General features: G+C 48.5%; 1 protein-coding gene across 5 annotated transcripts in view; it reads right to left on the reverse strand.

The window, feature by feature from the left end:
• Window positions 1-20,556: 20,556 nt before the first annotated feature.
• The window catches only part of LOC138488148 (TATA-binding protein-associated factor 2N-like), a 530,913-nt gene continuing 529,568 nt past the window's right edge, over window positions 20,557-21,901 (reverse strand). For all 5 annotated transcript variants that reach the window (XM_069614929.1, XM_069614927.1, XM_069614926.1 and 2 more), the window contains one exon: window positions 20,557-20,874. In XM_069614929.1, the coding sequence (XP_069471030.1) occupies window positions 20,835-20,874 (40 nt within the window). In that variant the 3' untranslated portion in view covers window positions 20,557-20,834. The remainder of the gene's footprint in view (window positions 20,875-21,901) is intronic.

Genomic DNA, 21,901 nt, shown 5'->3' on the forward strand with positions numbered 1-21,901 from the left:
TGGTTGACAGCGGAACCCCTGCTCTTTTCCTTGTGGTAGTTACCACCAAGGAGTCCGGAATTGAGTGCCCCCTAATGTATAATGGGTCTGAATGTGAGGGAGTAAACAATTTTTCAATTCTGGGATTGACCCCTCTTACCAGTGCAGGTCTGGACAGCGATAGAGTAATTTGTCTCTTAACTGAGGCGGGGAATGGTTTGACTAGTCGGAGGTTTTTCTTTGATTCTTTCTACAAAATCAGTATCAGGGGTAATTTCACCTGTTTCAATCTCAAAATGCGCTGCTGCCTTCCGAAGTAGCGCGTTGAAGCTGGGTTGATCATCAATTGGTGATGGATTCCTGACCGGTGTGGTCTGAGGAGAGGGAAGGTTTAAGAGGTCAGGGTCTGCAGACTCTGTTGGTGACTGCCAGGGCTGTGAGCCACCTTCATCTGGGTCTTCCTCGAAGCCCCCCACCCATGTCAGTGTTTTCATCAAAACCTTCTATTCCAAGGTTTTGTTGGTCTTCACTATTTAAGAACTCCTCATCTTCCTGGAAGTGAGAGTCTTCTTCAGTGAGGTCATAAGTATTCATGTCCTCTTGAAGGAGGTTCAATAATCTAGGATATTTAGCCCTGGGGTCCTCCTGAAGTGCCTCCCTTGGTCTCTTAGGAGTTTTATTTTCAGGAGTGGACATTAATCTGTCCAGCTTGTCCATACATGACTGGAATCTCTCAACAGTCCAGTATGGTAAACCAGAACGGTCTGAGGCGAAAAAGGAGGTTCCTCTGCCTGTATCCGTCTAGGTCTGTCCCATGACGTCAAGGACAAGGTCCCTTTGCCTTCTGAGAAACCTTCTCGCAGGCTAGGGCTTTCTTTTGACGGCGGGAGCGGTCCCTGCCTTCCTTCCGGCATCCTCAGCGCTTCCCTGGCCTTGTGATCGGTTTTCTGCATGTCACTCGCAGTCCGTCTCTGCTCTGGCCGTCCTTGGCAACTATACGCGCCAAGCTCTCGACTATTAATTCCTGCGAGGGTAGGTCTGGCGTCGCTTTAGGCGGTGCCAAGTCTCTTTCGGCGACGACAACACTCTGATGAGGCGCGTTGCCTGCCGTCTAGGTGGTAGCGCCCTGGTCTACGGGTAGCCCAGTCGCTAGACGCGTCTGCGGTGGCAGTGAGGGCTTGCGACCCTTACGGTCAGTGGAGGTCGCCGGTAGGCCCGGCATCTCCCTTGGCGCTAGGGCTTTCTTAGTCTTCGACGAAGAGGTGCCGTGGGATGTGTGCTTATGTTTGTGTTTTCTGTGTTCGTCAGTGTCGCCGGGGTGTTCATCCCCATAAGCAGGGCGTGAGCCGAGCTCGTCGGGGCCGGGAACAGACGAGGAGCGGGAACGCTCCCTAGAGAGGTCTACAACCTCCGAAGCAGAGATCGGGTTATCACCATCCTCGTCATACTCGGCAGCGGCGGGTGAGGAATCAGACCTAGACATAGCGTAGGCTGCCCACCTCTTGACCCTGCGGTCCTTTAAAGTCTTTGGCTTAAGAAGCTAACAGGGCGCACAGCCGTCCTCTTTGTGGTCGAAGGGTAAGCAGCGATTACACCGTTTGTGCTCGTCTTTCCAAGTGAATTTGCCCTTGCAGCGCAGGCAAAATCTAAAGGGAGTCCTCTACATAGCGGAGGATACAGTTAACCATGATAACGACGGCGAAACAGCTTAGCAGCTACGACGTCGAAGGAGGGATCCAATGTAATGTATAATCGTAAATAACAACCAAAGGGTCGAGTAAATGTTTTTGCAATTTCTCTCGAGGAGCTCTGCGTAAAGGCGACCAATAACTGGGCAGAAAAAAACAATCTGAGGGACCTTGACATGTGAGGGATTGTGGGTACACTGCACATCACTATAGGGATAGTGTTAGACACGCCTTGTCGACGTGCCCTTTGACTACAAAAACGCTGTAACACAGCCCAGCCAGAACTCCTGGACGGTTAGGATTGATGCCTCTGGCCTTGGGAATTCGTTTCCTATGTGGGTCTACCATCCCCAAACACAGGGGCAGTCCCAGGGAGCCCTTTCAGGGACCGTGTCCATGCCCAGAGGGAGAAACTATAATGCAGGTAGGCCAGAGCTTCAGGTTGGTGGGGGTGATGTGCCTGGCCTTGGGCGGCTGTCTCCCATGCAGTTTGACCACCCCTAAGGCCAGTGGCGGTCCCAAGAAGTCCCGGCAGGATCTTGGTCCTTTCCCGGAGTGAAAACCTGGAATGCATTCCAGCCAGAGGTGCAGCCTGGGCTTGCGGATGGTCGACCCACATGGGTGACAGGTGCACAAGGCCAGCGACATCACCTCCGACCATCCTGGAATTCTGGCTGGCCTGCGTTATTAGCTTTTCCCTCCAGGGTGCCCTGGAACCGCTGCTGTGCTTGGGGGACTGTCAAACCACATGGGAGACAGCCGCCCAAGGCCAGGGACATTTCCCTCTCCACCCCCCTCCTGCCCCCAACTATCCTGGAGATCCAGCTAGCCTGTGTTACAGCGTCTCCCTCTGGGAAAGGTCAGGACCCTGCCGGGGCGCCCTGGGACTACCGCTGTGCTTGGTAACTGTAGGCCCACATGGGAACCTGATGCCCAAGGCCGGGGACATCACCTCTAACCGTCCTGGAGTTCTTGCTGGCCTGTGTTCCAGCTTTTCCCCAGCAGTGTGCCAATACCTCCCCAGAGGGAAAAGCTAACAGCCCAGCCAGAACTCCAGGTTGGAGGCAATGTCCCCGGCCTTCCAGCATCCGTCTCTTATGTGGGTCTACTGTCTCCAAGCAAAGCAGTAGTCCCAGGGAGCCCAGCAGTGTCCCCATCTTTTCCCAAAAGGAGAAGCTGTACCGCAAGCTTGTCAGAGCTCCAGGATAGTCGGGGCGATGTCCTCAGCCTTGGGCGGCTGTGGGTTGACCATCCCCAAATGCAGCATCAGTCACAGAAAGCACCGGAAGGAACCCCATCCCTTCTCGGAGGGAAATTCTGTAATGCAGCCCATACAGAGATCCAGGTTGGTCAAGGGCGAGGTCACTGGCCTTGGGCGGCTGTCCCTCATGTGGGTTGACAGCCCACAAGCCCAGCAGCGGCTCCAGGGAGCCTCAGCAGGGTCCCCATCTTTTCGCAGAGGGAGTAGCTGTAACGCAACCCAGCCAGATCTCCAAGGTGGTATGGGGTCATGGCCCTGGCCTTGGGCACTCGTCTCCCATGTGGGATGAAGGTCCCCTAGCCCAGCGGTGGTTCCCACCCACCCCCTCCCCCTATCTCTCTCCCTCCCCACACACACACACACACACACACACACACACACACACACACACACACACACACACACCCCCCCTCCCCCCACACACACACACCAAAAACAGATCCCTGGTGGTCTAGTGGCATTGCAGGGCCCAAATAGAGCGATCGGCACCCAGTAATGCTTCAAGGAAGGTGTCATTGGAAAAAACACCTCCCTTGATCTAAACGGCACAATAATGCCGTAGATCAAGGGAGTAAAAGGTTCAAACCTACGTTCTCCTTCACCCCCACAGCTGAAAATAGCTGCAGCAGTGAAATTGACTTTGTTTCACGTCAGTGCACATTATGCACGCTGACTTTAAACTGAAGGAAATCCAAACCCCGTGCCATGAGGAGGAGCCTTCTCAAATAGCCCAGGGGTCGGATTTCAGATTTGTGCCATCTTCTTTTTGTAGCGATCGCGTGAAGTGCCAAAAAGGATGAAGCTATCTTATCCTTGGCACTGCAAATGTAGTGCTGAGGACGAGATCGCTCGTCCATGGCACTTAAGGGGTTAAGAATGTTTATACATCTTTGCAGCAGATTAAGATTTCCAAACACTATGACCTCAGTAGCCAGGCTGGACATGGATGAAGTGTTGTCCCCTGCTGTTGAGAGATCAAGTTGTAGGGGCACGGTAGTTTGACCAGTGGACAAAGTGACAGTTTCATGAGGTGCGTGAACCATGGCTGCGGAGACCACATTGTTGCCATTAGGATTAGAGTAAGTTTTTCCTGGTGAATTTTGTGAACTATCCTGTTGAGTGGCGTTGGGAGGCATAGGAGGCAAATTACCCTGACCACTTGATCCAGAGGCCGTTACCTTTGGATTTCGTCTGGAGGCATAGTCTGGGCGTTGTGCTTTCTGTTCAGTTGTGAAAAGGTCCATATCTGGATGCCCCCAGTCTGAAAAGATGTGTAAAATGTATGTGTGTAAGTGCCCTTTCAGGGTACGTCTGCCAGACAATTGTGTTCCTCTGGAACGTGTTGTGACAGGATGAACATGTTGTACTAGAGTGTCCACTTCCATATGTTTTGGGCTACTTCGGACAGCCCTGGAGAATGACTCTCGCCAGTTTGTTTATATACAACATGACTGTGCGTCTTCAGAGTAGGACTGCTTTCCCTTGCACCTGTTGCCAAACAAATTTAAAGCTTGGACTACTGCTAGTAGCACCAAGGAGGTTGATGTGCTTGTTTGCTACCGATGTGACCATGTGCCGTGCGCGGTTTGGTGGAGGTGTGCTCCCCACCCTGATAGGGATGCATCTGTGGTGAGTGGCCTCCACCGTGCGGGTGAACATCTTCCACTTGAAAAGGTTTTCTCTTGTCCACCACCTGAGTGATAGTATGAGGGCTTTCAAGACAACCACTAGGTCAACCCAATGTCCACTTGCCTGAGACCATTGGCTCTAGAGTCATGTTTGCATCGGGCGCATCTGGCACTAGATAAATGCAGAAAGCCATCATTCCTAGAGGGCTTATAACTTTTCCTACAGTCACCTGGCTATATTCTGAAGGATTTCAAACAGCATGTGCTGTACCCTCCGAGGGGAAAACAATCCAAGCTCCAAGAAATTGCTTTAATTGGCTGGGGGCTAGACTTGATTTCTTCTCGTTGATGGAGAATCCTAATAGGAAGAGAAGGTCTATCTTTTTGGGTGTCTTGCAGACACGCCCGATGGGTCCCTCAAGTTGTCAGCTAGTCGTCCAGAAAAGGGTACACCAGAATGGACTTCCTTCAGAGGTGTGCCGCTTCCACTGCTAGGACCTTGGTAAACACTCTTGGTGCTGAGGCTATGCCAAAGGGGAGAACTTGGAACCGATAGTGAGTTTCTCCCACCTTGAACCTTCGGCATTTCCTGTGCGCAGGCAACATCAAAATATAAAAGTATGCATCTTTCATATCCAATGTTGCCATGTAATCCCCCCTTTTTTTTATAGAAAGGAAATCACTTCTTGTAGAGTGGTCATTCTGAATTTTTGAGGCTTGGCATACTTGTTTGCATGGTGCAGATCTAAAACAAGACACATGGTTAGATCTTTTTTGGGTACAAGGACGTATATAGAATAAATATCCTTGTTTTCCTCTAGAACTGACCAGTTCTATAGCTCCTTCTGAAGCAGGCCTTTCACTTCAGACTGCAGGATGAGGACATGGTCTGGTGTAATCTTGCTGGTCTTTGGTAGATGGTATTGGGGTCTTTGGAGGAATTCTCTACAGTACCCCTCTGCCACAGTCATTAACACCCACTGATTTGAAGTAATTCCCCCCCCATACGTGGGTGAATGATGTTATTCAAACTCCTACCGGAGATGCATGGGAGGGAACCATGACTGGGGAGTCACTTGTTGGCAGGAGTAAGGGAGCATCTAGTGGCTGCACTCCTACCCCTACCTTTGCCACAGCGAAACCCTTGCTGTTGCATGGTTTGATATCTGGCACAAGATCCTGTGGTAGCTAGTAGAGGTGAAACGTGATTGAGGTGGTTTGTAGAAGGACTAAGACTAAAAGGACTAGCGGTTGTTGAAGACCCCACACCATACAAACTGTTTGATATTTGGTTTAGTGTTTAAAGCGTCTCATGCTGTTTTTTTATCCGTCTCCAGAGCTTAGTCTACCTTGCCAAATAATGTTGACTCATCAATTGGTTTATTGATGTGTCGCTTGAATCTCCAGTTTAAAACCAGAGTTAGGTAGCCACAAGTGTTGTTTAAATAAGGTGTCCTCTGCTAAAACTCTGCCTGCTGTTTCAATGGAGTCTAGAGTATTCTTTACAATATTGTGTGCGACTTTCAATATGGATAGCAGCTGTGATTTTGTCGGTTCAGGAACCGGGTCCAAAACGGTTTAAAGCAAACACTTTTGCACATCACTAGCTTGCAAGCAGTGTGGCATTGTTGGAAATACATGTGGAATATGCTGCTGAAGTTGTAACCCTTTTCCCCAGGGCATAATTATTTTTGCATTCCTTGTATGCCGGTGCTTTTGCAGTGGACAAAGTAACTTCTGCCTGCTTTTTTGTAGTGGTGACCAATGAACCTGAGACAGCATGTCCCCGAATGTACAGGGGCTCTCGGGGTGCAGGCTTAAAGATCTTCTCAACCTGTGGAATAACTGCACCTGTGAGAGGGCATAACTAGGGAAGGAGCAATCCTCTTTTCAAAAGATGGGAATGGATTGAATTACTGGCTTTTTTTCATTTAGAATATCCGCTACGAAGGCAGGGTCTCCCTCTGCTTCTTGCATGTGCATTTTAAATTGTTCTGCTGTTTTTTTTAAAGAATATTGTTAAACGGAATTAGGTCATCAATTGGGGAAGAATCCCTGGGTTGATTAGAAGGATCATTGTCCCCAAACACTACATCAGGCTCAGTATCAACATGAGTAGGTATAGCAGGCAATGTATTCTGATCAGTAGGATCCTGAAGCCATGCGTCTGGATCTTGGCCATCGTCTCCCTGGTCCTGATAGTATATAAAAATCATCCTGAAAAATATTGGTGTGTCTTCAGTATTTGTCACAGGCTAAAAAGGAAAGGCTTGAAGCCTAGGAGATTTAGGTGCTTGAGGTCCTCTTTGAATAGAATGGGATACTTTCCAGAAAAAGTAATACATTCTGACATCCTGTCCACGGTGTGTTCAAATCTTTCCCTGGCCATGGTCTTTGTCAGGTGTGTTTCTGGTAGAGGGAGGTCTAGTTCATCTAAATTAGAGTGACTTTGTCTACTTTGCAGGGACTGCAACAGGGTATCAGTGGGTTGGACATGGCCTGGGCAATAGGTTGAGAATTAGACTGGGCCCCAGTACCTACAGTCTGCGTAACAGCTTTTTGAGGGGTTCTTCTGTGTTTTTACCTTAATTTGGGGGTGAGAATGCTTTCAACATTTTTCGGCATCTCTGAAACGGCCAAAGATTTATGGGAGGCACCCTTTGATGACAGATTTAGAAACATGTGCTTGACGCGGTTGCAAAAGCGTTGATAGCGGAGAATGTGGACGTTCTCCAAGTTTTGGTGACGAACCCATAGGTGCTGCTGGCTTTGTCGATGAGTCTGTCAAAGAATGCTAGTGGGTTCTGTGTTTAGGAGTGTGCCCTTATAGCCAGAGGACACCCCCATGGCAATGTTTTCGGCACCCCTAGTGGGACGGGACAGGCGGAAGTCAGACTCCACTGGGTTGTCTTCGGCATCCGAACTGGAGCCGCAGCTGCCAGAGTTTAAACACATCCGAAGCGACTGCACCAGTGGGGGGAAAGGGATTCAGCATGCATGGCATGAGCCGCCCACCGCTTAGTGCATCTGTCTTTAAGAGTACTGGGCGTAAAGTGTTTACAGGCTCTGCAACATCGTAGTTTCTAGGAAGACCATTATTGCACGCGAGTATCTTTTCCAAGGGAACGTCCTATTACAGGAAGGGCAACATTTAAACTGTGTTCTTTCCATGTTTAGCAGAAACAGAAAGGGCAGCCAGACTTCGGAAAGTAGAGGAAAGTGTGAGAAATGATTCTCCAATATTGGTAGAATGTAAAGAGACACCCACTTTCCCTACTGCGAAGGCTGAAGCTTGAAGGAAACCAGTCTGTTGTCAAGAGTTCAGCCGTTTAAGTCTTTGGGCAGTAATCTTCATCGAAAGCGAGGATAAAGGACAAGATAATTATTCATCAAAATGTAAACATAGTAACCAATATAATCACGTAGCAAGCTAGGAGCACTGCATGTATGCGACCGACTAGTATGGCAGAAAAAAAAATAATTAAAAAAAAAAATCGGAGGGACCCTGACGCGTAAAGACTTATGGGTACAGTGCACATCACATTAGGGATAGTGTTACAGTCACACCCTGTCGACGTCCCTTTTCGAACTTTGAAAACAAGATGCAATAATCTGCGACTTCCACTAGATGTCAGACTATATGAACAGTATGTGATTCTAAGTAGATCCATAAGCCGCAGATATAGATGTATAGATACAACAACAATACCTTAATGGGTTTAACACCCACTGGTCTGTGGTGATTTCTTCTAATTTGTAGCTATGAAGGAGCATTTACACCTCATCAGGGAAAGAGGGGTGGGCACCAGATACATGAAGCCACTATTTTGTCAGTTCCACCTTTGGCTGTGCCACCTACTCCTTGAGCTTTGCCTCCATTGTTAAGGTGCTATTGGAGTAGACTATGCCCCCGCTACCCTTGTAGCCATGTATTTTGGGAGTGTTTGAAAGGTTTAAAAAGACTGCTGGTAGGTGGGTGTCTGCTGTGTCCCGTACACCCATCTCGTTTGAGTTGCACCCCTTCTGGTGAACTGATGCCTTGGAGTGGACCTCAGTTTCATTCACCAATGTTTCGCCCTTTTCTAGGGCTTCACTAATATCTTTGCCAAAGAGATTTTCTCTGTCAAATGGCATATAAATGAGTGTGCCTAGTGTTTCCAGTTGAAAAACTGGAACTCGCACCCAGGAATATCACTGGATAAAAAATTGCTGTGGAAGCTTGTTTGCCTGGTCATTTCTGGTACAATCCCGGCTTTCATAATGGTTTTAGAAGCTAGCTGCTGAACAATTGCCTGTGCCCGCTGTTCCTGCAAATTGTCACCCTTCCATTTACAGAGCATCTAAAGCATTCTAGATTAAAGCATTCTATGAGAGCAGTCCCTTATGGACAATAGTCTGATCCCTTCCCTGTAAAGAGGCCGACATGCCCATAAAAAGTTGAGGCCATTTCAATGAAAGGGATCGCAGTGGGTTGTACCGTTGTAAACCAATACTTCCTTTCTAGTCTATCCTGTCTTTCAGAAAATCTGCCATTTGGGTCACTGCGTCTACAAATTCTGCATTTCCTCATGATTCCCCCTTTCAGGATGAATACTTTTGTAACCCCTTTGCAAACCTTTTGCCTAAAGGACAGAAGTGAGGGTTTGTTGAGGATGAGAACATTTCAATGTTAGAGAATGTAACTTCAGCAGTGAGGCTACTGGCGCTGAAGAGGTGTGAATTCGTGACACTGTGGCAAGGTGGTTGTCTTCTCAGAGTCGTGTTTGCATTTCTTGTGCACCCTGAGAAATAGAAACCCTTAGTGTTGAATATTTTGCACTTGTGGGCCCTGGAAATATAGTCTCTTGATGCGTGCAATGCCTTTGAGATGTGTGTAGCTTGGGTTGACTGCTCTTCAGTCTGTTTCTGGGCCTGAAAGGGAGATTTGATGCCCTGCGTCGAAGGACTCCGAGACAGATCAATGCCATGTTTTGGCATAGACCCCAACATGTCCAAGCTTAACTTATGAGATGGCTACTCTGTGTTAAGCTTCAAGGCCTTAACATGAGTTTAAGATTTAGTGGGTGTCTGTGTGTCTTGCTGTCTCAAGGACACCACCCAAGAGGTCTCCTTAGGCTGGCTTTGAGCAGGCCCACTGGAACTGGAGGTGGCTGTAAGATTGTCCCTGTGGTGCCTTCCTCAAGAGGCTGTTTAGGGTCCAATCTGCACCCTGCCCTGGTTGCTAGACTTCTATGACCTACTCTGAGGCGGACCATTTTGCACGATTCGAGGTGTCCGCCTCCATGGTGTAGGCCACTCTAGGCTGCAATCTTTAAAAGCCATGTTTTTAATTTTTCCTGGCCGAGCACTTATCCTCTGCCTCGTCCTTTGGAAGGCAATGATTGCACACCCTATGGCTGAACTTCCAAGGGAACTTTGAATTATAGCTTTGGGCAGAATTTGAAATGTGTATTCTCCATTAGTAGAGAGCCATCTGGAACAGCCAAAAAATTTACATGTATAAAGTGTTTACGATGAGAACTCCCCTGCCCTACACTGTCCCTACAGTGCGACATGCAGCAATGGAGGTTTACCAGACACTAGAGCAGTCTTCGTATGCTGATCTTCGGTGCCACTAAATGTTGAGGAATATTACATCTTTAGCTTTCATTTGCTGCCTTCCCTCACAGGACCAACCAATGGCAGAAAAGAACAACCCGAGGGGGCTGGCGCATAAAGCATCCTGGTTACCTGTACATGTATGCCCGGGGTAGTGTGACAGGAACTCCCTTGTCAACGCCCTTTTCCTCTGAAAGTAAACATCGCATACTGTGGACCAACCACTTGATAGATAGCAGCTTGTGCAAAGCATGCAAGTAAACAGATTAATAAACCTCCGAAATAAATATTGGGACAAATCTGTGGATGTCTTCCCTTCTACCCTATGGGGAGACCTTTCCAATGGGGTCAGGGCAGTGCATCCACAGTACAATAGTCCCCCCCCCCGGGGTTGGCGCACAGGGGGAGGATCACATGGGAGGGGAACACCCTTATGGGATTTGGGACGACCATTCACAGAGAACAATGTATATTTCTGCTTTGTCATCCCCTTCCCTTTGCCTAAACCAAACCCTCCTTCCCATGCTACAAACAGTGCTAATATGTTCCGTTGAATAACAAATCAACCTTACTCTAAGAAAATAACTAACAAGAGAATCTAACTGGCCTTCCATTTATTGGGAATACAAGTTCTAGGACGAAGAAGATGGTTAGGAGTATGAAGATTGATCCTGAGAACTGTGCTGGCCAGTTTAGTCTCCCGCTGAACCAGATTAGGAAATACATCCAAAATAGACAAGGGAAACCAGTTGAGAAAGATCCCACTCTCCTGAGAGGCTTTGCAAGCAATGTAGCACTGGCTGCAAGACGGGGGAGCCAAACGCCTTTCAGGGAGAAGGACCAGGTGTAGACCAGGACATAAGGACTGCGATTGTCATAGCGCAAACAACTCTCCAGGCGTTCCAGGATCTTGTGAGCCGCCAGCTGAGGAAAAGGTGCTCCGAGAGAAGCAAAGCACACTGCGAAGCCGAGATAGATGAAAACTAAGCACCTGAACGCTGCCGTCAGAAGACGCCAACTAAGCAAGAAGGTATGCGGGCAGCCCAAGCGGGACTAGAGGTCCGAGGAAGACGGGAAGGGAGTACAGAGTGCCGAATCAGAGGGTCTGAGTCCCTGACAGTGAATGAGACCGAATCCTATGCTTGGCAGGAGAGTAAACCAAGCAGTCACAATTCAGAACTGCGAGTCTGGGAACCCCTCCACCCACATGAAAGCAAGAGAACATGAGAGTCTGGGACTCCAAGCACAAGAGATAGAATCCTTGCTTGGCAGGAGAGAAAACCAAGTCGTCATGATTCAGGACTGCAAGTCTGGGACCGGCCCCCACATGGGAACCAGATGATAAGATTGCATCACTATGTGTAGAACCACTGAATCCACTGCCTAGGTTATGCATCTATGCATTTCCACATCCACTCAATGTCACCAATAAAGACGGTGAGAACCACCCCAGCCAAACATTTAGAATATAGGTTTCATATATTTATTTTCTTATTGTTAACTTGCCTAGTCTTTTCTCTGCTAATGAAAATATTTACTATTTAATGTACTGCTTTAATGAAATTGCAATGTTACACCTGACCTATGCACAATCGCAGACATTGTATTGGGTTATTCATATAGTGCTCTTTCCCCACTTGTTGTCACGGTCATGAAGTCAGGGGCACAGGCATGGAGGGGTCACATGCACAGGATACCTGGGTGGACACGGTCCTGGCACCTTTGGCACCAGGCCCATGAACAAAAGTAAACAAGAACATTTATTTAACACCGAAGAGCTTTTATTATGGACATAGCACTTCAGATGCATTAACCTTGAACATTGCATCCATTACGCAGCCCCCAAGTGTATTCTTGGGTGTGGCTGCTAATGGATTGCATTCGCACGTGCGCACTCTCTAGGAGTGGCAGGTAACCTGGCCCTAATGGGCATGCCCACAATCTCAGCTATGTAAACTGCCCCGATCCTCACGACAGACGTGTCTCGCTACTGCACTTGCAAGCAGAACATTCACCCTCGCCCGAGGTCAAACTTAGCTTTGAAGATCCTGGACATCCTGCTTCCTGCCAGCATACTTACCAACTGGGGGAAGCTGTTCTTACCTGCACATCTCTTCGGCAAACCAAGTATTCAGCTTTACACTTTCCGGAACGCCAAAATCTTCATCTTGGCACCGCAGCACTACACGCTCCATCGTCGAAAGCAGCACCTGCAAGGAAAAACAGAAGACAAGGTTAGACATTGAAATAAACAGTCAGTTTAAGGTTGCGGTTCGCCGTACTTCGCGCTTTTCTTAAAACCATCACAATGAAAGGTGCTGGCTTACCTGGAGTGCTTGTTGGCTGGCAGTGTTGAGCAATTTGAGGTGTGTGCCAGGTGAAACCGCTGCGAGAGCTGCCAACCCCTGTGTTGCGATTGATGCAGGGGAGTTAATTAGTATAGTGTTCTCGGGATGCAATGGATTAGGAGAGTACTGCGAAAAAGCCAGGTTTTAAGGGACTTACTGAATTTCAGGTGGTTTTCAGTTTTACGAATGTGTAGGGGTAGGGCATTCGAGATTATTGGCGCCTGGATGGAGAAGGAGTAACCGCCAAGCCTCGTGGAGCTGTGGGGTGGGATCACTAGGCAAAATGCTGTGCGAGATCTGAGTTTCCTGGAAGGTTGGTAGGGGACAATGTTGTCAGAGGAATTCCGCCCCAGTGTTGTGGACTGCGCGGTGGGTGATAGACATGGCTTTGAAAGGTGGTGCGTCTGGCAATAGGGAGCCAGTGGAGGACTCTCGGGGTAGGGCTGTGTTCTCTGGCGTGCAGATTATCGAGCAGGCGTGCTGCAGCATTTTGCATTCTTTGGAGTTTACTTAGTTGGGATGCCAGGGCTCCTAGGTAGAGGCAGTTTGCTTAGTCAAGACGGGACAGGATGATTGATGGCCGAGAAACGGTGGGGATGGGCGAGGTAGGGGAAAATCTGCCTGAGAATCCGTAGGTGTAAGAAGCAGGTTTTGGATACACAATGTTGGTGTGTTGGGTGAGGGATAAATCTGCATCCAACTCATATCCAAGGTTTTTTTTTACCACATTAGATGGTGCCAGCGTTTGTCCTAGTGGTTTGGGACACGGGATTGGTTGGGGGAGGAACGCTGTTTTCCCAGGGTTGAGGATGAGGTGGTTGGTCTTCATCCAGTGGTCAATGTCAGAAAGGCACGATGACAGGTCCGGGCTGCCAGAGCCTTTGGGATTTTGACGATGATCTGGGTATCAACTGCGTAGTTGTAGCAGGTAAGGTTGTACCAGCGGAAGATTGCAGGAATGATTTGAAAATAGAAGTTGAAGATTAGGGGTTATGTGGATGCTCCTTGGGGGACACCTTCTCATCTTCATTGTACCCCGAATACCTGCTTGTGTATAAAGTCTACCAATACTGTATATTATTTCTTCTGTGCATGTAATCTCCTTCCCCATCCTGTGAGGGAAGCATCCGTCACTACAGTCACCTCTGGCTACGGTTGCTAAAACAGGTCCCCCGTCATCAGGTTCCCTTCGTTGGACAACCACAGAAGATCCTGGGAGACCGAGAGTGGAATCTGAATGGGATCAGACATCTTGCCTGAGAACTGCGACCACTGCATCCTGAGGACCCATTGCAGGGATTTCATCCCCAGCCTGCCTCTGGCACCAGAAAAATGCAGGATGCCATGAGGCCGAGCAACCTTAAGAATTCGAAAGCCGGGAGACTCTGGGCATGTTGAAACTTGTCCACCATCTGCAGAATGTGATGAGCCCTCACCTTCGGAGGCAAGCACTTCCTCAAAGACGTGTCCAACACAGCCCTGATGTACTGGAACTGTTGGGAAGGGGTCAGATGTGACTTCTTGAAATTGAGGGAGAAGCCCAGCCTGCGGAGGGAGCGGCAGGTGTGACCGAGGTGGTCCAATGCTTCCTCGGGAGAGCATGCACGGATCAGCCAGTCATCCAGGTAGGGGTAGACATGAACCCCCACCCCACTCGCCTGAGATACGCTGCCACCACCATTAGCTTGGTGAAGACCCTCAGGGGGAGGTCAATACGAAGGGCAGGACCTGAAACTGAAAGTGCGCGTCGCCAGCCGCAAACCTCAGGTACTCTTGTGCTTGGGATGAATCGGCACATGAAAGTAAGCATCCTGTAGGTTCAGAGAAACCAACCAATCCTGAAGTTGAAGGGCTTGGAGGACTTGAGAAAGAGTAACCATCTTGAACTTGCCCTTCCTGAGAAGTGTGTTCTACCAACGCAAGTCCAGGATGGGTCTCAAACCTCAGACTTTCTTTGGGATCAAAAAATATGGTGAATACCAGCCCTTGTTCATCTCTGCTACAGGCACCAGTTCTATAGCGCCTTTCTCCAGCAGGGTCAAGATTTCCTGCACAAGGAGCGGATCCGTCAGCTTCAGAGATTCCCCGGTGGATTGTCGTGAGGCCGCTTTAGAAAGGTACCCACGCATTCGAAGTAATGGCTCGCCATTCTTTGAGATGCTGAGACAGTCTGCCCCCAACCAGCGAACCATGGGACATGGCCCCATGATTGTCTTGGAGAGGCTGTGGCAGCGCCTTAAGGCAAAGAGGCAGTTGCCCGAGTAGCTTTGGCACCTTTATTTTCCTGACCACCACGGGAACTTTTTCGCTGACCCCTTTGACTGGCAGCTCCTCTTTCTGCCAAAGGAGGAGTAGTAACAAAAAGAACCTCCCCTCCACTGCTGTCCCCTAAGATGAAAAGGCAGAGGTTGACGCACAGCTGTGCTTAAAGATTTTGCCGCAGCTTTCAAAGTCTGCAACCTCTCAAGGCTCTCGTCAGCCTTGTTGCCAAACAAATGTGCGCCATCAAAGGGCATGTTCAAAAGACGGGCCTGCACATCCGGGGTAAAACCAGACTTCCGCAACCACGCAAATCTGCGTATAATGGTGCTCGCAGCCATGGACCAGCTAACACGGTCGGCTGTGTCCAAACCCGACTTAAGGGATTCACACATGGCATCTTTGTCATCTTGCACGAGAGCAAGAATACCATCCCTTTCTTCCCCCTCGGGAATATACTAAGCCGCTAGAGAAACAGTTCCACATAGTGTGTGAAAACCTTGCTAAGGTACAAGTGAAGTTGGCTGATTTCAACGCCATACTCCCTGCAGAAAATACCTTGCGAGCCCAACCGTTGAATCGCTTGTCGTCCCTATCGGGAGGGATGGATGGTAGGGTACGCCGCCTGCCTCGAGGTGGCCATAGCCGCGTGAACCACCAAACTCTCGGGAGTGGGGTGAGTGGATAAGTAGCTGGGGTCGCTAACGGAAGGGCACTTTTTCTTTGTCAACGATTTAACAGCCGGAAGAGATTCCGGTGACTGCCAAGTAGCCACCACCCTCTTCTGTAAAGCGAGATGAAAAGGTAACACCGGGTCAGAGGACGGACCTGGATCTAAAATGTCTGTTACATCATCTCGTACAAAATCTTCAGGGGGACTGGACCAGCCCAGATACTCCCGTGACCCTAGCCATGAGCCACCTGTATGACTCTGCATGAGCCCCAGGATCAGGCCTGCCAAATTCCACCTCCGGAGGAGTGTCCAACCCACTGGCATCATGAAGGGTCTGCCTCAGCTACTCCAATTGACCGTCACCAGAAAAGACAGGAGCCACATCATGCTCAACAGGTTCCTCAAAGTCAGGCCCTTCCTCCTAGGTCATCCAGAGGGAGGTGACAACCTTGCCTAGGGACAGAAGAGGGCCTGGAGTCCACCACTGGCCTCACAGACTTAGCCATAGCCTTCCTTGGAGGATCCACTGTATCAGGAACCGCCCATGGTAAATATTGGCCAAAACCACCCCAAAGGCGTTGAGGGCGCCAAAGGCTTTGGCGTCAACATCTACAACAGTGCTGATCTCGCCAAGGGCTGATAAGAAGGCAAAGCCTCGATGTCCTGATCCAAAGGACACAGCGCAGACGCCGTCTTCGAGCCCTTAGTAGGTTTCTGCGGTCTCGCTGGTGACTAGGACCGAGACCTGGAAGCACGTCTCTTGCGATTATCCTGAGCCGTGTCAGAACGAGACTTCGGAGGTTCCCGATGAGTCTTGTTGAGGACCCGAGCCCAAAGGCGTGCAAGCCACTGTACGAGACCGTGCCCGCTTCATAAGAGGGCGCGACAGGAACTGTGCCTTGTGATTGGAAAATCACAAACATCTGCTCCTTAAAGGCAGCCCATTCTTTCGGAGTTAAGGACTTCATCAGGTATGCTCCTTTCCTCGCGGCACCATCCTCCGAGGACGATGGTGTTAGGCGACCGGTGACGGCGCTTCCTAGAATGGCGGGATGAGGAAGAAGAATGGCGGGAACCACTCCGGGACCAAGATCCCCGGGACACCTCCCGACGCAGACAATCGCCTCTCGAGTCGTCGGTGGAAACCACCTTGAACGATTTAGATTTTCATGACTTACTGGGTTTAGAACCCCTATCAACCTGAAGCTTCCCCTTATGCTCCCGCAAGGCTTTGGCAGTCAGCGACTGGCATTTTGAACAGTTATCGGTGTCATGACTCTCACCCAAGCACCACAAACAAATGCGGTGCTGGTCGGTGATCGACATTTTAGACCTGCAGTCCCGGCAAGTCTTGAAGCCAGACCGCGGAGTCGGAGGGGTCGAAGAAGACATCTCTACGATGAAACACACGAGGCGCACCGAGTTATCGAAGCAAACACGTTTGCGGAAAAAATAGAACTGAGGCTATGGGCGCTGTGCGTCCTATTTATATCATCCGGTGATGTCACCCTCGACGGAGTCCTTCGAGGGACATCGACTTGACGTCATTGACGCAGGAGGCCCTCTGCCGAAAAGGTTTCCGAAGTGCATAGCTGTGGACATTACATGTCAAAGATGTGGAATACGTTCGAGGACACAATCCATTTGAAAGGTTCGTATGTCGAGTCACAAGCTAACTAAGCCTGCAAGTTGCCAAAGGTCCTCAAACTTTCGCAGTGAGGCAAGTTCTCTCGGTCCGGTTTTCATAGTACCTTATATTGAAGGAAAAAGATGCAGCTGAAGACTTCTGTTCCTGCAGATCTCGCTGTTCCTGAGCCTTAGTCGTGGGGACAAGAGGGAGGACATCAGGGGACTCATGCACTGCACAGGGACAGGTCACAAACGCTGGCAAATTGACAATTCTTCAATTCAGGTTGCTGTTCTTCAAGCACACAAGCTGGTGTCCTTCCCCCTGGTTAATCCAAACCAGCTCAGCAAATGCTATCCAGGTGGCTTAGGAGTTGATTGGTTCTACCAACTCGAAGGAAGAAGTCGTCCCTAAAGGGCTTCTCGGTCGAGGTGAACTTGGCGATTCAGACCTGCAGCAGAGCTCCAATGGGCAAACCAACAGTCCAGTAGTTGCAGCAGCCGTCCTCTTCCAGCTAGTCTTCAGTTCGTTCGTTCGTTCGTTCCAGTGGTCGACTCTGCCTTTCAGTCCAAGAGACTCGCCTTTTTAACAGTTTTTTCCCATTCATTCCAGCCTACCTGCCACTCACCCAGCAGGGTGGCTGTCCTTGCCGGAAAGTTAGCTAGCTTATCACACCAGAGTGCATTTGGATCTCCTGGGAGACCAAGCACAGGGAGTTTCAGGCCCCTCCCTCAATTCCTGCCCACCCCAGACATTCGGGCGCCAGAGGCGGTCTTCAGTCCAGAAGCCCGCCAAAGGCATAGAACCAAAGGGACCAACCTGGTTTGGCGCACAGAGAAACTCTAGGACCTTTCCAAAAAGAAATGGCGAAAAAAGACTGGGACCCGCTTAAACAAAGGGGGCTTAGGCACCATCTTGAAAAACATGGCTCCCGTGATTTTTAGCTACTGGTGTTCGCAGTTGGGAAAAATCATGTTAGTTCGTTGTAAAACCACTGCCACCAGCCAATTCGATAGGAATGGGTAGCATTTGACAGCTACATGAGTTTCTAGACATAGGGGATACTAGGTAACCCCTCCAGCACTCTATTCTAGCATAGTGTGTGCTGTGTCTAGGCATTTACAAAGACTAGTGAAGTCAATTTAACTTTACATTCTCTGGGAAACAGTAGTTTATCCCAGAGAAGGTATTTAAACCTTGAGGTAGCCTAAAAAGCTCCCCTGTGTCAGTGCACTGAGGGTGCTGTGTGACGCACGTGAAAAAATGTTTATGGAGTCATCTAAAATTCCATTATCAAAGAACAAGAGTAAAACACACACCAAAGTACGAGAGAGTGGGGAAAAAAAGGCTCACACACTCCAGGAAAAGAAATCAAGCCCTCAAAATCTGGCAACGTTGCTGGGGGTCTCTAAGGTGAAGGGAATTAGCACATTTATAATTCTCCCCAACGCCCCCTCAAACAGCACTTGAGGGTTGTTAGTCTTGCTCGTTTTGAAGAGTTAGAGGTGGTCCCTCTGCTCGAACAGGACCAGCGAGGGATAGCAGCCACCAGGAAGGAAGCAGCAACACCCACAAGCAGACCCAACAGAGCGCAGACACTGCTCTGTAGCTCCTGGGGCCTGCAAGGTGTGTGAAAACTGCAGTGGGACCCAACAGACCCCTGACCGTAGCCACACCTCAATAGGGCCACAGGAAACAAAATGTTTGCTCCGACCTGCGGGGGAAGTGGGAATGGCAGCACAGATGGAAATCCATTTGCATGAGTGGTCTGCTTCATTGCGATCACGGTGGGGTGAAGGAGCAGGGCTTAGGCCTCTAATAAAAAGGTTTCATCCCTGCATGCACGGCCCAAGAATTGGTCAGGAGGAAATTAACAATTGTAGTGAGGGGAAGGAGATATAAGGGGGAGATGGGAAACAGGAAGAGGAAGGCTACATGTTTCAGGAAAGGAGTGGAGGGGTGGGGGGCAAGAGACCAGCAGGAGTAGGGCAGGAACATTGGCGTGTGGAGGCGTTTATCAAAGGAGGGCGAGGCAGAGTGAGCGTGCGTTTCTGGGTGGCAATTCAGTAGACTTAGGCTAGAAAGTGATTATGAAGTGGAAGATCGAGTGAACGGAAGTTGTCAGTGTAGTAGTTGAAGAACGGTGAAGTAGTGTTTGCTGCAGAGAAAGTATTGCTAGTAGTGAGAAACAAGAAAACAGTGCTAGTGCAAGAAGGAGCGTAGTAGTGAGAAAAAGAGTAGTGTGGTCATAATGATAGGAGTAGTCGAAGAGTGAGGAGAGTAGTGGTAGTCCTATTGACCGAATTAGTAGTGAGGAGCAGTAGAATTCAGAGGAGTGGGGCAATGTTAGGGAGAAGAGGGCAGTAGAGAAGTGGTAGAATAGAAACAGTGAGGAGGGGAGTAGTAGTTGTGGGAAAGGAGTAGGTGAAGGGCAGAGTAGTAGAGGAGGCTTAGTGGTAGCAGTAGAGTGGGAGATGGGAAAGAGTTTGCATCAAATGGTGGAGAGGAATGCAGTCACCAAATACCAACTAAAGCTAGAGAATGGATTGGAAAAGAAGTCTACAACACATTCAAACTAAAAGCTCGGGACCTCCGAATAAGAGGGATGTGCACACACTACAGACTATGTGGGCCTCATCAAGATATCCCGTCGAAATACACAGATCATCATAAGTCAGTTAACACCATTCTGATATGTGATGCAGCCAACCCATGTGTTGATTGCTTGTATGATACTGGGGGGATACAAGGCGGTGCACATCAGGGCAGATCTTATATTAATTACTTCAAGTTACTGTTTATCATGAATCTTATCAATTCTCTAAAACTAAAACTTGAAATCTTTAACTAAACACCAAATCACTACTTCTCATACGAATGAAGACCTAAAACTCACCATGCATAGTCCATATCTCCAAGCTGTAGTGGGCGGGATAGAAAGGCTGCACATATAATCAAAGCAGTTTTTTCATCACCTTCTGCCTCGAGATTACGTATTTCCAAAGCATCTTTGCAGTCCATTTTTGAGATTTCTTCTAGTAACTTTTTATTATTAACTTCTATTAAATGCACCAGTGATAAATCAATGTCCACAGTGTCCTAGCTATTTAAATCCTAATGGACCCTGAGGGTGTAGGAAGTGTGTGTGTCATTCCCAATGGGTATCATCTGATTAGATAAACTAAGTGTGTTTTGAAGTATACTTTAAAGTGTTACATGTTTTGCTCCTTTCTGAAGAAGCCTCATTCAACTGACTGTTAAATTAATTATTGTTTTATCAAGAAACCTTGTGTCTAAGTGTATATACCGACAGCTCCTGTCCTTTGATGTCCTACAAATGATTATCACTCTGTATATACCATATAATGGAAGATAACACATGCATATTAGATTCAATCAAGCAAGTCCAGTCTGCAACCATTGATGCACAATGACTGGCAGAATGTAAGACGTCGTAAGCAAGCAGCATGTTATCTGATAAACAAGGGCTCACAATTAAAAACAATCAGCTTTTATTGTATTACAAAACCACAGCTTTTTACAATTTTTGATGTTCAGAATTTTTACTCTGCATAGCCCGCCCAGTTTAGGAAAACAAATGTGGAAAATTCGATGAAATTTACAGAAGCTGACAACATTAAGAAACTATACCCACCCACCATGAAAAACATTCTACTTCACATCATAATAGAATTACAAGAGAAGTTGCAGGTAAAGCACAGGTAGAATTCTTGCGATGTCCAAGATGAAACAGATGAATATACATAAAAGTGTCAGTATGGCCGGTTACGTTGGTCATTTCTGTAGTCATTTCTGAGGATTACAAAAATTAATTGATTAACAGCAAATCTCATCAACACCACTGCAAGGGAGACCATTGCATCATTCGACTTTAGTTAGACATGTTAATTTCTACTTTAATACCCAACGCAGAAGATGCACTTTGCTTTTGGGCCCTACCAGCAAAACTCAGAAGTAAAATACTATTGAAATACACTTAAAAAGTAACATCTGCTGGTCATCGCCCACAGTAGAGGCCTTTGCAAGCATACCAAATCTTCCCACCCTAAAAACATTGCTTTCCTTTCATCAACTGATTTTAAGTTCTTCATCACACTGACTGTAAAACAGGTAACCGTTCTATTCCATCAATTCATGATAATCACAGAAAAGGACAATTACACTATCAGTTCATTATGCTACCACATTTCCATGTAGCATCTCACCTGTCCACCGGTACATTTCACCAATAAAAACAAGAAGTTGCAAAACAGTGGGGCATGAATGACAGACTTGTACATTTATTAATAGTCTATAAAGGTCTGATCAATTTCAGTGATCTGACCAGGTGGTTAGGCCACCTATACCTGGCCGGGGCTGGCGCCATCTACAACTCTCTCTCCCTAAATAACTTCCTTCTAGAGCCCTCCGCTCGTCCTCTGCAGGTGAGCCAGTTCTCCAAACAGATATGGTGGTCGATATTTATCCTCAGCAGGTGCTTCCCTCTGGAACAACCTCTCTGCCCCTCTGTCTTGAGCCTGGTCTCCTTAAAATCCAGAAACTCCTAAGACCTTCCTCTTTCCCTCTCCCTTCCAAACCTCCTCCTTTCCCTCCTCCGCTCTTCCCTAATTCTGCTCAGTTTTTGCCGACAGCTCGCCTGGTGCACCTACAGAGCCTCACAGGTCCCAGGCACCCCCACCAGTCCTTGCACTTGCCCTCGGGCCTGTGCACTCTGCTCACCACTGCCACACTTCTGGAATTAGTTCCTTGAGAAGGCCAACCTCCCTGCACTTAACCCAGGGCACTGCTTGACTGTGCACTCATTCCCCTCCCTTTCAGT

The sequence above is a fragment of the Ambystoma mexicanum genome, chromosome 9, assembly GCF_040938575.1.
Source record: "Ambystoma mexicanum isolate Mex_15411 chromosome 9, UKY_AmexF1_1, whole genome shotgun sequence".
In the NCBI taxonomy this organism is placed as follows: domain Eukaryota; kingdom Metazoa; phylum Chordata; class Amphibia; order Caudata; family Ambystomatidae; genus Ambystoma; species Ambystoma mexicanum.